The 16,439-nt window shown below is 61.3% G+C and overlaps 2 protein-coding genes across 9 annotated transcripts in view; one reads left to right on the top strand and one right to left on the bottom strand.

The window, feature by feature from the left end:
• TMPRSS6 (transmembrane serine protease 6) overlaps positions 1-1,145 on the top strand; it is a 33,793-nt gene extending 32,648 nt beyond the window's left edge. For both annotated transcript variants that reach the window (XM_047739784.1, XM_047739785.1), the window contains exon 18: positions 378-1,145. In XM_047739784.1, coding sequence (XP_047595740.1) covers positions 378-536 — 159 coding nt within the window. In that variant the 3' untranslated portion in view covers positions 537-1,145. The remainder of the gene's footprint in view (positions 1-377) is intronic.
• A 2,596-nt stretch (positions 1,146-3,741) lies between these two features.
• KCTD17 (potassium channel tetramerization domain containing 17) lies at positions 3,742-14,132 on the bottom strand. Of its 7 annotated transcripts, XR_007129246.1 has the most exons (8): positions 13,860-14,132; positions 12,612-12,720; positions 10,193-10,284; positions 9,337-9,432; positions 7,554-7,679; positions 6,224-6,317; positions 5,516-6,037; positions 4,577-4,635 (listed from the first exon to the last, which is right to left on the bottom strand). XR_007129246.1 is itself a non-coding variant. In XM_047739787.1 (7 exons), exons 1-7 carry the CDS (start codon positions 14,115-14,117, stop codon positions 4,259-4,261), a joined length of 1,152 nt encoding a protein of 383 aa, XP_047595743.1. In that variant the 5' UTR covers positions 14,118-14,132; the 3' UTR covers positions 3,742-4,258. The 7 variants fall into 7 exon arrangements, 5 of the variants coding, with proteins under 5 accessions (XP_047595743.1, XP_047595746.1, XP_047595744.1 ...); XM_047739787.1 differs by lacking the exon at positions 5,516-6,037 and having other exon boundaries at positions 3,742-4,635; XM_047739788.1 differs by having other exon boundaries at positions 4,495-6,037.
• Positions 14,133-16,439: the final 2,307 nt, after the last annotated feature.

The raw sequence follows: 16,439 nt of genomic DNA, 5'->3' as shown, positions 1-16,439 counted from the left end.
GGAGGTGGGGACTTGCACCAAGTTGCAGCCCCCAATGACCAGAGAGCTGCAGGCGGTGGGCAGGTCTCAGGCTCACATCCAGTTCTGACCCTGCCTGAGCAAGGCGCTTTGCCCAAGGGGACACAGGAGCTAGGAGTGGAAGGAGCCCACAAAAGGGAGGCAGAGAGCAGCGGGGCATGGGGACACACGTGCACTCTTCTGCAACAGCCAGGACCCGTGGAAGGACCGACTGGCAGGGGTGCTCTGGGCTCTCTCTGTTGATCGGGAGCAGGGGAAGCAGAGGCTTCCAAAGAATCTCTTGTCACCTGGCAAATTCCCAGCAGTCAGGAACCCTGGCTTACCCTGAGGCGACCCTGTTTCTCCTCTCCCCCTTTCAGGGTGATTCGGGAGGTCCACTGGTGTGCAAGGAGCCCAGTGGCCGCTGGTTCCTGGCTGGGCTGGTCAGCTGGGGCCTGGGCTGTGGCCGGCCCAACTACTTTGGTGTCTACACCCGCATCACAGGGGTGATCGGCTGGATCCAGCAGGTGCTGACCTGAGGAGCTCCCCTCCCTGCAGAGCTGGGGCCCACCACCTGGACACAGAGTCCAGGGCCCCCACCAGACAGGGGAGCAAGTATTCTGGGAGCAGCAGGGCCCTGTGGAGGCAGGAGGCGGCATCCATCGCCCCCCCAACCTGCTCCCTGACATCGCCCCAGCGATGGAGGAGATCAGCTGGTGAAGACTCCCCCTGTGCCCCAGGGCCTGGATGGTCAGCAGGCCCAGCTAGGAGGATTCACAGCCCGCCCTGTTGCCTCCTGATCCTCTCTTCTCCTTCCCCTTCCTCTGCTGCTGACTTGGGGGGTTGGGGTCGTCCAGCAGTGATCATGGGGCTTCCGGGTCCCCAAAGGGGTGTCTGAGCTCCCCTCCGCCAATGCAGAGTAGAGTCAGCCTGTGAACTTGAGGGGTGGGGATGGGAAGCACCCCCGAGGGACCCCCCAGAGCCCTGGAGACAGCCAAGTGAGCCCACTGCCACCGTAAGCCAAAGGGTGGGGGGAGTCCTGGGTCTAGGGTCCTCACCCCACCCCTACCTGTCCCCTGGGCCTTCACTGCCCACTCCCACCTGGAAGTGAGCTCTACCGCCCTGTGGAATAAAGCCGTCCGATCTGAGGGCCTGCTGTGGGGTTTGAATGGGGCCCAGCATCAATCCCACACTCTTGACTGAGCAGACTCTGCTTCCTGCTCAGCCTGTTTGTCGAATGTCTAGAAGGCCAAGGTGGGGTCTGGAGGGCACGGGTGACCTCCAGGGCAGCTGCTCAGGTCCCAGGAGCAGCCCCAGGAAGAAGGTGTTTTGGTGACCCCTCAGAGCAGAAGGATGGGACAAGTGATAAGCTCCCTCTGCAAGCTTGGGAGGAAACTGAGGCATAGGAGAGAAGCCATCCTCAGGATCACACCAGCAGGTTCGGGGTAAAGGCTGGTGTGGAAGCCCTGCCTCCTGGTTCCCAGTCCACTACTTCTCAGCATGACACTCCGTTTGCATTCTGGGGATCCTTTGTTCATTAAGCCCTTGGTCTCCTGCTATGTGCCACCCCCTGTGCTGGAGCCAGAGAGATGCACAGAGCTCAGCTCCCGAACTCAGGAGGGGTTAGGATGACAATCCAGTGTACAGGGGTTTGGGGGTATCCTGGAACTGGGGAAGGCAGGGAAGGCTGCCTGGAGGAGGTGAGACTTGAGTTGCCACCCAAAGGTGGCCAAGGTGGGGAAGGGCATTCCAGACAGGGGACAGCAGGTGCAAAGGTGTAAGTCCCAAAAGAACAGGGCACATCGTAGGCTGTTCTGAGTTAAACAGTGGTTAAGAGGGAAGCAAACTGAGATCAGATGGCAAAGAATCTGGAGTGAGGGACTTGATGTTGGGTGTTCTGGGGAGCTACGGAAGAAGGCTCTATAGCAGGGGAGTGATGCGTGAGTGGATACACATTTTAGAAGGACCCCTAGCCCCAGTGTAGAGGGAGTGGGAGGAGGGGAGGCCACTGCTGAACTCCAGGGGGAGAGGAGGGGATCGAATGAGCCGGGCAATGGGGATGGACGGAAAGGACCCTCAGTGTCCTCCAGGTGCCTTGGTGGATGGGTGTTGGGTGAGGGAGAAGTCACCCAGGACCACTCCCGGTGTCTGACCTGATCCACGGGGCCAGTGGAGGACCTGTTGCCTGGCCTGGGGCACCTGAGGAAGGAAGGGCTCCGAGAAGGTGTCGGAACCTGGGGTGCCTCTGGGAGAGAGGTGTGCAAGAGGTAGGTGGGGCTTGAGGTCTGGAGGAGGGATTTCAGAGCCCCTCCGCAGAAGGTGAGTGGGAAGACTGAAGAGGCGAGAGACAGACACTACAGATGGGGGCCCACAAGGGAGGCTGAGGGGTGTAGGCAGAGCAGGAGGGGAGCTGGGCGGAGGGCGGGGGATGGAAATTTAGCAGCCAAGTGGGAGTGGTCCGGGACTGCCGCTGGTGCCCTCTGGGGGCAGCAGCGGAGGTAAGGAAGTGGGGAGCCCTGCAGTGCGGACAAGTCTCGCTTGAAGCCTTGTTGGGAAAAGGAAGGGGAGCCTCGGAGAAGGGGGAAATTTCAAAGGCAGGGAGTGGCCATTGAAGCCTGGTGCATGCCTGCTGGGCCAGCCAGCTGGGGGGTTGGGGGGTGCTGGGGGGGGAGATAGAAGAGATGGAGCAGACCGAGCAGACACTGCGGGGTAGGGGTGGGGGCACCTCTCAGTGGGGCAGATGTTAAAGTATTTCCAGCCCGTAGCCGCTCAGGCTTCTCAGAAGTCAGCAGACGCAGTGTTGGGCACTTCGCTAAAATGCAAATTCGTGGGCCCCATCCCAGTCTTAGTCAGAATTGGGGGGGGGGTGGACAATCTGTTCTTTTAAAAAGCCTCCTGGTGACTTTTTACGAAGTCAGACATAGAACGTGAGGTCAGTCCAGCGAGCCGAATGTCCCAAGGGGAGGGCGTGGGCTCCCCCCTCCAGGCCCATGCAGAGCAGGGGGAGCCTCACCAGGCCCAGGGGAGGGTCTCTGCCGAGGGGACTCCTGCTCTGCAGGGATGTCCCTAGCAGTACTAAGATGTGGAGTGGGGGAACACGGTAGACACGCAGTGGGACAAGGTACGCGAAGGGACTGGCCAGGCAGGGGGGCGGGGGGTCATGCCGAAGCCCGGGGTCCAGTGGACTCGGAGAGAAGGAGCCAGGGTGTTTCTATTTCCTGGACTTGGGCGAAGGGTGGTAGTGATCTGGAGGGGCGGAGGGTCAAAGAAAAGTCACAGCAGGAAGCAGTGGGGGTGTCCTGTTGGGGTTAGGCTGGAGCAAAGGGCCACAGGAATGGTGGGGTGAGGCCAGGAAGTGGGGGGCCCTGCTGTGCTGGTTCTGGGAGCCCCCTACTACTCCCTTAGCATCCCCAGCTGGTCTAGGACTGCCCAGAGGCAGGAAGACACCTGCATGGCTCCCCAGGGTTGGGCCTTGTAAGTCACCTGGTCCAACCCCTCACTTCACAGATGAGTTAACTGAGGGCCGAGAGGGCAGGCACCTGCCAAAGTTCTCCCAGCAAGCCAGAGTGGGGCAGAGGACGGAGCCATGACCTCCCTCCCACAAATACACAGGAAAGTGACCACAGGGCAGGGTTCCCGGGCTTTAGGAAAAAGCCTCATCACCTAAGAGTCATTGCCCCAAACTTGAGTTAAACCCCGTCCCCAAAGGTGGCCCAGAGGAAGAGAGGAAGGCAGCCCAGCGGCTGTTTCTTCAGGCTTTATTACATGGTGGGGTTGGACACAGCCCGGGGGATCATAAAGGCATGGGGAGCCTCTTGCTCAGCCCCTGCTACCCCCAGACTCTCCCCGGGGCAGAGGGAGGCGTGTCCCCCTTGCCCTTATCACTACTAGTTCCTGAAGGGCTGCCCTGCTCCTGGCCTTGCCCCCGGCCTGCCCCCTCCTGGCCAGGGCCCTGCACCCCACAGTGCAGACGGGTGGGAGCGGCCAAGGTGAAGGCTGGGTCACCCTCCCTCTTCTTCCAACAAGACCAACTCCCACACCCTTCACCCCACCAATACCTGAATCTCCATCTGGGGCCGAGCAGGGCCGTCCCCCTCTGAAGGAAGGGTGAAGGGAGGGCAACCCTCTGGTCTGGTGCTTTGTACACTCCCCGAGGGCTGTCTGGGACCTTGCTGGTCTTTGTAACCTCACAACAACCCTGTGAGGTAGGTGGCGGCGGCGGCGGGGAGAGAACCCATTTGACAGATGAGGAGACTAAGGCTCAAGGAGGAGACGTGACTGGGTCAGGGGGGAGGGTACCATTCATGCAGCTGGGGGACCCGGGGGAGGGACCATGGGGCCGTGGGAGACACAACTGGACAGGGTCACACTTTGGCCACACGCAGGCAGCTCCGCCCAGGGGTCCCAGGGCCCACCTTGGGCCTTGAGAGGTCCCAGCGGGCCCCCGCCCAGCCTCCAGAGGCGGGGGGAAATCACAGCCCCGCAGGTGTAGACAGAAGTGGCAGGGGGGAGAGTGCTTCCTCTGCCTGGAGCCGGGGCCCCACCCCGCGGTACAAAAATAAAGGATTTCAGATCGGAACCCCAAGTCCCTGGAGGTGATCTGGGGCCTCACATCCGGGTGCCTCTGGCTTGTAACAGCTAGAAAATAAGAGGGGGAAGGGGCAGGGGGGCGGGTGGGAGGGTGATCAGAACACCAGGATGGGGGAGGGAAGGTGGGGCCAGTGAGGAGGGTGAGGCAAGGCCAGGGGAGGGTAGAGAGGAGATTGAAATGGAGGGAAGGGCAGGGAAGAGAGGGAGAGAGAAAGAGGTAGGTGAGTCACAGGCTCCCTTCTGAGAAGAGGGTGGGGGGCTGAGGCCCAGAGAAGGTGAATTCAGAGCCGAGGAGGGGGAGCAGGAAGGGGACCCAGCTTGCCCATCCGGTAACCCCAGGGTGGGGCTGGGTGGTGGCTGCCTCGGAGGCCAGAGTCCCCAAGACTCTGGCCAGAGGGGGTCAAGGCCAGGTCCCTGCTGTCTCAGGCAAAAGGTCAGAGACAGCAGCTGTCAGTCCCCATTTCACAGACAACTGTGGCCTAGAGAGGGACAGTGACTTGCCCAAGGTCACACAGCAGGAAGCTAAGATTGAGTAGGGGCTCCGAGAGACCTGGCCAGGACTTTTTCTGTGATACCCCGATCCTTAGCCAACTCCGGTTGACTCCTTGTAGGCCAAGGGACTCCAAGGCTGGCTGTCCTTCCCCCCACCCAAGAGCCTGGAACCCAGGGGCCCGGTGGGGGAGGGGGAGGGCTGTGATGCGGCTGTCTCCCCCCCCCTCCTTTGCAGCCCGGCTCTGGAGTCCTGGTGCTGACGGCTGGCTGGGAACCAGGCCGGCCCCCTGACTTTCCTCTCCTCTCAGAGCCTCACACCCAAGGCCAAAAGCAGGGGAGGGGAGAAAGTCAGCCGAGCGAGAGGCTCGGGTCCGGGAACAGGAGACGCGCCCCCTCCTGGCTTCCGCCCTCCCTCCAGCTCCGCCAAGCTACAAACCAGGGATGGCGGCTCTGGGGGCGGGCGAGGGGCCGGGGAGAAGCCCTCACGGCCAGCGCAGCCTCAGGTCTGAGGGGTGCGGACGGGAACCTGCAAGGAGGAGAGGTGAGGAGGAGGCGAGCAGGTGAGGCTCTGGGGGCGGGGCGGCCCGGCCTCAGCGGGGCCCGGCGGCGGCGGTGGCTGCGGGGCTGGCGGGCCCGGAGGACAGACGGCCGGGGCCCTGCTCCCCAGGCCGGGGCGCGGGAGGCGGCAGGCGGGACGCTCGGGGGTGCGGGTGCGGGGCCGGGGCGCCCGGGGGCAGGGCGCGAGGGGCCGGGCCCGGGGCGGCACCGGGAGGGAGGTGCGAGCAGGCGGAGGAGAGGAAACCCGGGCAGGGGCAGAGAGGGAAGAGGCAGGGTGCAGATGAGATCCAGGAGGAAGAAGAGGTGGGTGGAGATGAGGCGGGGCCTCCGGCAGGAAGCGGAGGAGGAGGAGGCGGTGGTGGGAGGGAGAAAAGGTTAGCGGGCTCCTGAGCTGCCAGGGCTGCAAAGAGAAAGTGAGAGAAGGGATGGTTATGCAGGGGAGGCGGCCGGCGCGCGGCGGAGCTAGCCCTGGCGGCCCGTCCCCCCGCAGGCCCCGGCCCCCGGGTGCGGCAGCGGGCTCCAGCGGGCAGGGGGCGGGAGGCGCCGGCGGTTATTAGCAATCATTGTCCTCGGGGGGTGGCTGCACCTTTCTCCTGGGCATCTGCCTCCACCTGCACCTGTTCCACCTGCACCTGCACCTCCTCCTGCTGCCGCTCCTCCTCCAGCTGCTGCTCCGCGCTCTGTGCACCAGCCGGCGGACCCAGGGAAGAAAGAGTGGACAGCTAACAAGGGGCCGGGCCTGGGCAGTGCCGGCGGGTGGCTGGCCCCGCGGGCCCCACCACCGGGCGGGCAGGACGAAGGGGGCCCTTGAGGAGGGAGAAGCTGGGGAATCTCGTCCAGCCCCCCCCCGGAGCGGGGAGTCTGAGAAGGGACCGGAGGAAGGGCAGAGAAAATGGGGCCCGGCTGGGGACTCACGGAGCAGTCGGGGGGCTCCAAGGGGTGGAAGGGGAGCGGGCGGGCGTGTGGCCAGGGCGTCCTCGAGGGGCACCTGGGGAGGCCTCACTTTAGGAGGCTCCAACATAGAAAGGAGGCCAGGAAAAGCCCAGGGCAGACCCCACCCACATCTGGGAGGCCCCCCAGGGGCTCCTGGAGAGGCAGGAGCAGTGGGCTCTTGCACCCTTGCAAGACAGTGCTGACCCCCTGGTGGGGGGGAGCAGGGGAAGTCACAGAACAAGGGGGCAGACAGACAAACAGGAAGCCAGGGTTCATAAGTCTCTGATGCACAGGGACAGGCCCCTAGGAGGAATGGTGTCCCTTCTTCCCAACCTGGCTCGATGCCCTGCCCGATGGGCCTGCCCAAAGGCCCTGGGGCCTCTCACTGGCTCTGGGTTCCGGGTGGCAGGACCTCTGCTCAGCCCCTCCCCATGGCCTGCTGTTGCTGCCTCAGGGGCCAGGGCCAAAGACACAGGGCTAGGCCCCGTGGGGTTCCTGACACCCGCTCCTACAGAGCTCCTGAGGAAGGCGCCCTGGAAAGGGGCAGGATTAACGGATTTGGCTTCTCTGCCCTCTGCAAAATAAACTGGCCGTTTTTTGGATCCCAGAAGTTCTAAGCTTGATGGCACCACAGAAAGGATGTGGTCTACCCTCAGTTCTTGGAGAACACGACAGGGGCGCCGAGAGGCTGTGGCTTGTCCAAGGTCGTGCAGAGCACAGCACACCGTGCCCAGACCCCTGGTTTCAGATACCCCTTCCAAACGGCATCTAGGTCCCCTGCTGCCTAGCCTTTTCACTTCTCCCCCCGCCTGGGCCTGGGTAACTGGCATGAGCAGATGGGACCATGGGTGGCATGGGATGGATGGCATGGGCTGTGACCGGGTGGTTATGTGCGTGTAGCAGAAGGGAGAAGGAAGGAGAATGGCTAGGTGGAGGGCAGGGAGGGGGGGGGTCAGGGAGGGAAGCTGAGGCTGGGGGCTCACCTTGGTTTTGCGGCTGGACTCCGAGCTCAGCCCATGTGGGGAGCTGTAGAGCTCCTTGGACACGACGCACAGGAACTCAGCCTGGTCCTCGCTGCCGTAGTTGTAGGAGGAGCCGATGTTCACCAGCTGGGGGGCGGAGGACGGGGGTGGGGGGTGGGGGGGAGAAGACAGGCTGGGTTGAAGGCGGCCAGCCCGGAAGGGGGTTTGACATCACCACTGGTCAGGATACCAACTTACGTCCTGATCTTGCTGTTCGGGTCAGGCCCAGCCCTGAGTTTCCATAGAAAGTCAGAGTCAGCTCCCCATCCCCCACCTAGGCATCAGGTCTGCTTCCAGGCCCAGCTAAGCTTGGGGGAAGGGGGTGTTCCTTGGAAAAAGGCTGCCTTATGTTTGTTGCTCCCCACCCCTCACCCCAGCCCAGATCTAGAGGCCATTATCTAAAAGCAGGTGGAAGCCAATGATGGGCAGGTCGTCCCCCTCCGCCTGGATGTGGCCGAAGCAGCCTGAACCAAGCTGTAGGGCAGGGTCGGCATGATGGGCACCCATAGAATATTCTGTTCATTCTTACAAGCAGAGGTAGAACAGGTCGTCCATTCCTTAGGCCAGAGGGCCAATGAGCAGCGATCCCTGAGCTGTCGGCTCAGCCTCTGGGAGCCCCTGTGATTGCCAGAGTCTCCCGTAGGCTCTCAAGAGAAGCCCCACCTTTGCTCTGGGGCCCCCTGGCAACCATAACCACAAGGCCCTGGGTAGGACATTCAGCACCCAGGGACCCTCACCTGACAGGCAGGGAAAACCATCAGCCCCTCTGGCTTGAAGAGGAGGTGGAACAGGGATTAGAATCCGGGATCCTGAGTCCTCTCTGGAGTCTTCTAGACTTACAGACCCATAGCCTGCAGGATGCTGGCTGATGCCAGTGTCTGGAGCCTATCCTTGGCTAGGGACTTTATCAGTGGCCCTTCCTGTCTTCACGACAGTCCTGCGAAGGGAGCTCTACTGCCCCATATCACAGACTAGGAAACTGAGGCCCAGAAAGGAGATGGGACTTGCTCAAGGTTACACAGCACGTAAGTGGTAGATCTAGGCCTCTGGCTCCTGGATGGGGCCTGTTCCCCGATCCTGCCCTGCCGTTCTGGGAAGCCCCGGCCTTCTCCCTTCTTCAACCTCCACATGCAAGGAGCTGTGGGTGGGCGCAGAGAAAGGGCTAGCCAAACCCTCTTCCTTCCCTAGGGACACGAGTGGCCTTGGGTAAACTTGCTGGCTCTGCTCCTCTGGAAACCTGAGAGGCGGGCCACGAGCTGCATGGCGAGGGTGACCCCACTTGTGATCAGTGTCTCCAGGACTACACTGCACGTGGACTGGGGGACGATTGGACACTATGAACCCTCATGGGAAGCTGCTGCTTGGCCTTCCCAGACGTGGCGAGGCCAGGACTTGGCCTGTTGCTCGCAGAGACCCTGGGACTGCCCCTGTGCCTTTGTCACAGGAGGTGCTGACCCGAGGTGGAGTCAGCTCACTCATGTGGCTCCGGTCTCCTTGCCCCTGAGCTTTGGGGCCCAGAGACTCGCCCGTGCTGTGTAGACCACTCCCCAGCGGCTGTGAGAACCCCCAGCGATGAGGATGCTTAGAGCCGCCCTGCGGCCAGCGGTGGCCCTTAGGAAACCTGGTTCGGTGTGATGGCTGTGGGGCTGCAGCAGGTCACCCAAGCCCGGGGATGCGGAAGGGAAGGGCTTGCCGGGCGGGGAAGCTCGGAGGTTCCCGGTGCAGCCCCAGGGCCCCCGCACACCTGCTCGAAGCGCCAGCCGTCAGACATGGTGGAGACCATCTGCGTGAGCTCCTCCTCCTGGCACTGCAGCACGCGGTACACGTGCTTGGGGGGGACCTGCAGGCGGAGAGGCGACGTGGCGGACACCCGTGGGAGGGGCAGGTGCACCTGTCATCCTCCCACCCACACCACATGCCCTGAGAAGGAGAGGAGGGGCGGGGCGACGGGGGAAGGTGGCAGCCACACTCTGACAGCCTACCCCCCTGCCAGGCACTGGACCTGCAGGGTCACTAGATGCTTCGGATTTTCACGGAGGCGAGTTGTACTCGCCCACGGCCACCGAACTTAAGTGTGGCAGAGCTGGACCACGGGCACCATGAGGGGGCAGGAAGGACGGGATGGAGCCTCCCTGCTTCAGTCTCCTACCTGCCCACCCGCCTGCACCCGTGTCTCCCCCAAGGTGGCCAGACAATCCCTCCGGCTCCTCCTACACACAGGGCCCAGGGCCCCTGCTCCAAACTGTGAACTCCAGCAGCTCATGCCCTGCCCCCACAGGGCCCCCGTTCCTCCACATGGATCCCATTTTGCTTGTAAGGAAGGGGAGCATGCAGGTCTCCACACCTCTGTATTCCACAAGGGAAAATCAAGGTCCAGAGAGGGGTGCGGTGGGCCCAAGGTCACATCGCGAGCAGAGCTGTGTCAGGGACAGCAAGCAGCATGCTTCTCCCCGTCTGGGGCTTTTGCTGGGCAGCCCGGGAGCTCAGCCACACCCTCCCTTTACAGGCTAGCTTGGCCTCCCCAACTCTCTCAAGCCTCTCCCCGCCTCCCCCACCCCCGGCCTCCTTTCCCACCGCCCTGCCGCCCTGCCACCCCTGACCTGTGTGACGGGGTAGTCCTTCTCCTCCATCCGGTCTTTGATGATGCGGATCAGCGGGCCAATGTTGTAGAACTCGGCTTCCTCTAGGACACCTGGCACAGACAGGACAGCCCCCGGGTCACTCGTTGGCCCCCGTGCGCTCTTCTCCCCTTGTCCCCTCTGCCTCCACCTCCACACCCACTCCCACTCCAGTCATGAGAGGTGATGAGCACCTCTCAGCTCCGGGCTCCAGCAGGAGGGGATGTTTCCTTCCTGGGATCCCATACTCTCCGTGGAAGAGGTGAGAGGCTGTCACCCAGCCAATGCTACATCCCTCCTGTGCTGAGCCTGGAGACCCAGGGACACCTGCCAATGCCCTCATCTGGGGGCTGCTCTAGGGCTGGCAAGACACAGAGCTGGCTGGGGCTGGAGCCTAGAACACCACTGCGAGAGGGACCTTGGCTGACCCCCCTTACGTGCTCCTGTTTAAGAATCACGTGCTCAGTGCAGGGACTGGGCTAAGCATTCCACATCCTTTCCTGCGGTTTCTTCTCAGCACTAGAAACAGGTACCTTTGTTGCCTCCCCTGAACAATCGGGGAAACTGAGGACCGGAAAGAGAAGCAGCTGTCAGAAGCAAGGCAGCCAGGTAAGTTGCAAGAGCGGGGATCCAAATTCAAGTTCCTCTGACTTCAGAGCCCACTACAAATGCATAATCTTTGTGTCCTTGCCCCTCCACAACCCTACAGTTTGCAGAGCCCTCCTGGGCTCATCACAAGCCCTGGAGACGTGGGGAAGCAAGCATTAATGTCCCTACACAGCTGGGGGAACTGAGAGTCTCGGAGACTAAGTGAGTCACCTTTCCAGTGAAGGGCAATGGCACCGCGCCTTTCAATTCCCCTATGTTTGTACAGGGCAGGGACCCCTTCTGGTCCTTTCCTTGACTGGCTTCTGGGCTCCCTGAGGATGGGTCCCAGGCCTGATCAGCCCTGCTGTCCCAGGCACCCACACAGCCCCTGACACAGAGGGGGCGGCCACTGAGCGTTGCTGCCTGAGTGTAGCTCATGAGCCCTGCAGATGACAGACAGACAGCTAATGTGGCATCGTGGGTCCTTGGTGCCGGGTGCTGAGCTAAGTAACACACTTGCTTTAGTTCCTTTTATCCCCACAGTGGCTTGGGAAGGTGGGCACTATGGTGACCCCATTTCACAGATGGGGCCATGGAGACACAGAGGCATAAGTGACTTTCTTGGTGCCACACAGCTAGTAAATCTCTTCCCAGGTCCTCCGGCCCCTTTGGTGGGGGCCCCAGCCCCGTGTGAGGTGCTGGGAGGGGCAAAGCTGGGAGAATCCCAGAACCTGTAAACAGACGTCAGCTGGGACGCGGCGAGAGTGTTCACCTCCCCTCCCTGTGGGCCCTGCTCCCGGGTCCCCCACTACCTGTGCTCCCTGAGGAGCCACCCGAAAGCGGTGGGGTGGGTGCCCACCGTTCACTCTGAATGTGAGCCCTAGCCCACCTAGGGAGCTACTTGGCCTCTAGAACACCACGTACATGTGGGTCCGGAAGGGAGACCGTGGGCCCCAAGTGAGGAAGGATGGGCTGTGCTAGACGCCCACAGGGTATGAGCACTGGGACTCAAGGCACCTGTTGTCCCAAAGCACGCTCTCACCGCCCCTAATTTATACACACAAGCGGAGAAAGGAGAAGTGACATGACCAGCTGGCCTGGCTGTGTCTGACCCAGAGCCACGCCCTGGGCCCCTCAGAGTTGACTGTAGGCCCTGCCCATGGCTGAGGCTTTGCCAAAAGGGTATTCTTCCAGGCATGGCTTCCTGAACCATCTGCTGGAGCCCAAAGTGGGCATCTACGGGCCTCGGCCACCTAGGCCCCAGACGGACCAAACCCCTGCTGGGGGAGCAGGATCCCCTCCCCCACCTCCACCCACAGCCAGCTGTGTTTGAGAGGCCGCTGGATTTGGGGAAGAGTCACCTGCTCCACCCACCGGCTGCCTGCCAGCCCTCACCAGGCACCCGAGATACTGGATCACCCACAGAGAAAGAGCCAGACCTCCTCCTCCCATGCCCACCTCCACCCCGAGCACACCTGGCTTCCCAGGAGGTCCGGGGAAAGAGCATCCGTGCCCACACCAGAGGCTGCCGGCCTCACAGGCTCCCTCTATCCTCTGCTTCTCTGTGGGCACTCAGCGAAACTCGGGTGAGGTCAGCTCGGCAGAGCTCCGAGGCTCAACCCATGCAGAGGCCTTGAGATTCAGCCTTTTCAGGGATCATGAGGCAGGCAGCAGGGAAGAAGTTCATTGTCCCTACCCCCACCCCGCCTCCCAACTGGGAGAAACGGCTTGGGACTTCCATGGAAGGCCCTGGTAGCCTGCAGAGGGCAAGGGCTAGGATGCAGTTCCCAGCCAGCCCCCTGGCGCAACTCACCCTCCTCAGCCATGTCCTTGTCCAGCACCAGCTTGCCATGCCGGAGAAAGTTCAGGATGGGCCCAAAGTAGGTGGGGTCACGGTCAATGAGGTAGGCCCCGGTCTCATCCTATGGAGATGAGGGGCACAGGCCATGAGAGGAGAGGGAGGCTCTCCCACCCCCAACCCGACCCCCACTCCAGGCCCAGTATGGATTGGAGGGAGGGAGTGAATGCAGTCTGCTCTTCCCTGGAACAAAGGGGCATGATGGAGGAGAAAGGCTTTAGGGTCGGAAACACCTAGAAGCAAATCCTGCCTCTGCCTTTTTCTCGCTGTGTGACCTTGGGCTGGGGACTTGGCCTCTCTGAGCCTCGCTCTGCTCCCCCCTAACTAGGGGTCATTATGAGCATCCAGTGAGTTCTGAGGGGCACCCAACCCAGAGTAGGGTTCAGTGATCGTCCCTCTTAGAGGCTGTTCCTCTGAAGCCAGCCCTACACTATCTCCATCAGATCCCCAGTCATTGTGGGGACGTGGGATGTTTACAAGTTACCAAAGGAGCTGCTATCTCATTGGACAGGCATGGCCTGCAGGGAGGCAGGGCAGGCATCCGTGCAACTCTACAGGGGGAAAAAGGGGACTTGCCCAAGGTCATAGCATCAGAGGGTCAGGGAATGAGGGAGAGGGGGTCCTAGAGGTCACCTCCAGACCAGCCTCCTCTGGTTACAGACAGGAGGCTGAGCCTGGAGCAGGGAGGGGTCCGACCCAAGGTCACGCAGGCAGTTTGCAGCAGAGCCGGGATGGGAGCCCAGAAATGGTGCCAGATAGGCCAGGGCTCCTCCCTGATGAGGCCCAGCTCAGAAGGCACCCCAGGACTTCTCCACCCAGCTCCCTGCCCTCCTAGGCCACCCACACCCCCAAGGGCGGGGGAAGCAGGCTCAGCAATTCCCTTCCCCAGTGCGGGAGTCCCGTTGGGGAAGGAGGGAAGGCCCTAAAGAAGGGGGAGAGTCCCGATCCTACCAGCCCCCCGAGGTGGAAGCCCAGGGCAGTGCTCAGAAGGCTCCAAATGGCCGCGGCCTGGCGTTGTCCCGTTGCCACGGCAATGGGCACATCCCTCGCTCTCCCAACCACTTCCTCCTCCCTTCCCCTCGCCAGTTCTTCCTGCCTCCGGCTCTTGGGATATAAAAGCAGCCGGGTTCCCGGCCAGGCCAGCCCGGATTCGAGCGGGCAAAGAACCCCCAGCCCGCGGGCCGCTCACCGCGCGGGCCTCACCCGGTCCGACTGCAGCTCTTCCCCCTGGCACAGGCGGCTGAGGAAGGACTTCTGCTCCCGGCACAGCGTCTGTCGGGTGGTCAGGAACACCGTGCCCCCGACGTTAAGCCTCACCCACTTGCCCCAGCCGCCCGCCGCGCGGCCGCCCATCCCCGCCGGCGGCGCTGCCTCCCCGGCCTCCATCCTCCCCGCTCGCCCCGGCGTCTGCATCCTCCGGGCGCGGCGGCTAGGGGCGGGCAGGTACCGCGCGCCGGGCATGCCGGGAGCTGTAGTCCGCGCCCCGGGGCGGGGCGGCCGGGGTGGGGGCGGGGGTGGGGGTCTCCGGGGCCCCCCGAGCCGCCCTCGCAGCCCGAGCCACTCGGCGCTTCGTGGGCGGCCCGCAGACCCGGCCTCTAGAAGACGACCTTTATCCAAATCATGGTGTTTGGGGAAGGTCAGATTCGAGGTCACCAGGACAATAGAGAGTGCTACTCCAAACCGGCACTCCTCCCTCCTGTGTGCTCTACACAGGACTGTTTCCACTTTGTCGGGTCTGGGTCACCAAACAGCCGATAACGGAAAGAAGCTACTGCTCCCAGGATTCTGTAGCATTTACCTGTATCTGTTTTCCAAGATGCTTTCATACTGCCCTTTGTATGATGTGTGGGTTGGGGCCGGCTGGGTTCTCTGCCAAGGTAAGTTCTTTAAGGACAACATAGCTGGCCTTAAAGTTGACTGACCACCCGCTATATTTCAGATGCTTTGCATGTCTGTATTAGTCACTGAGGCGCTCAGCAGCCCTGTGAGGTCGGTATCACTATACCCATATCGTACAGAGCAGGACACAGATATGAAGTGACTTCCCTGACTCACACAGCTGGTGAGTGGCAGGATGGCAACCCAGGTGGGTTCCAGGTGACCACCAAGGCACACTTCCTGCCTCCCTGCCATGGGCGGTCAGTGCTCCCTGAGAAAGGTGTCTAGGGAGGAAGGGTGGACAGGGCAGTGGGTCAAAGTCAGGAGGACTGGGTTTTCACTCCTGCTTTTGTAGGCTGAGGTATTAGGTGAGGTCTCACTTTTCCCATCTGTAATTCGGGAGGGGAAGGAGGGGTTGGTTCCGAGGGTCCCCTTCTAAGCCAGATAACCTGGAGTTGGCATTGACATCTTGGATACTGCAGGGAAGGGGAAGAGGGACAGCTCTTCATGTCATCTGGAACCAGGTGGGGACGAGGGCTGAAAGGGAAGCTGTCCTCCTCCACTTTCTCTCATTGATGTTTCTGTCCTGGTCCTGGATTAAAGAGGAGGGGTCTAAGGCTCCCCTCAGTGATCCCGGTGCCCCCCTCCACCCCAGGTTCCCCACACTAGACAGCCTAGTGTGCTGAAAGTTCAATTATGTGTGCTGAAAGTTCAGTTATGACCCAAGACTCTGCCTTCTCCACAAGGCCCTCCCCCTTGGCAGGGAATAGGTCACAGCTGTTAGAGGGTTGCTCCTGAGAACTCACCAATATGTTCTTGAGCAACTTCCTCTCTGAGCCTGGTTGTTTTTCCTTTTGCAAAATGAGAATTATAATAGTAGCTCCCACAGAGCGTTGTTATGAAGATTAGTGTCTGTTAAACGTCTGGCTTAGTCCCTGGCTTTCAGTATATTGGATGGGTGGATGGGTGGATGGATAGATGGGGGATGGGTGGATGGGGTGGGTGGATGGATGAATGGGGTGGATGGGTGGGTGGATGGGTGGGTGGATGGGGGGATGGATGGGGGGATGGATGGGGGGATGGGGGGATGGGTGGTTGGGTAGATGAGTGAAGTGGGATATGGACTGGCTTGTCAGATCAGCAGCAGTCCTAGAACGTAGTGTGAGCCCTCGGCCATTGTTAGTTAAAACAAAGCTAGAGCAGGAAATATTTCTTTATCCACTTAAGGCATGTAGGCAGGGAGTGATGGGGTTAGACTGGCCACTTGGAGCACTCCGGGGGCTGCATGGTTTGAAACATTGAGAGTCTAGTTAAGAGGTCATCTGGGTCAGGACAGGGGGAAGCCCCAACCGGGCAGAGTCAACAGGCCAAGACGAAAGAGGGTAGATTCAGTCAGTATGTAGGAAGTGGAAGGAAGAGACTTGGGTTCGAGGGAGTGTGAGAGGCAGGGAGGACGCAGAAGAAGTAGAAGGTTCTATAAAGCAAGGGAGGCAGTATAGGAGGAGAGGCATATCTGGGCAGTGAGCAGGGGGATGAGGTCAGTTTGGGGCTGACCTGCGTTTGCGGTGCCTGTGGGGGAAGCGACAGTTGTCTCTCCAGGTGTGATGCTCAGGAGAACAGCGGTCCTGTTTCTGATTGCGGACTGGCACTCTTCTTGGTTTTTTGCATGTCTTCCCCATTTAGAGGACAAAACCAAACATCCCTGAGACAGTTTCTCAGGATGATGATTACCTTGGAAGAGAGCCAAACTTCTAAGGCTTGTTGGTTACACTGCTCCCTGCTGTCCCCTTCTGAGAAGAGCAGCTTTCAAGTCCTTAATAGGGCTCTGAACTGGGCCTTGGAAAGCAGGTGAGACCGGAGGAGGGGTGATTCAGGGGCACAGGATCCCAGACAAGCATGCCAGCC

Source organism: Lutra lutra, chromosome 8, assembly GCF_902655055.1.
Source record: "Lutra lutra chromosome 8, mLutLut1.2, whole genome shotgun sequence".
Classification (NCBI taxonomy): Eukaryota; Metazoa; Chordata; class Mammalia; order Carnivora; family Mustelidae; genus Lutra; species Lutra lutra.
This window is presented reverse-complemented; position numbering and strand designations above follow the sequence as displayed.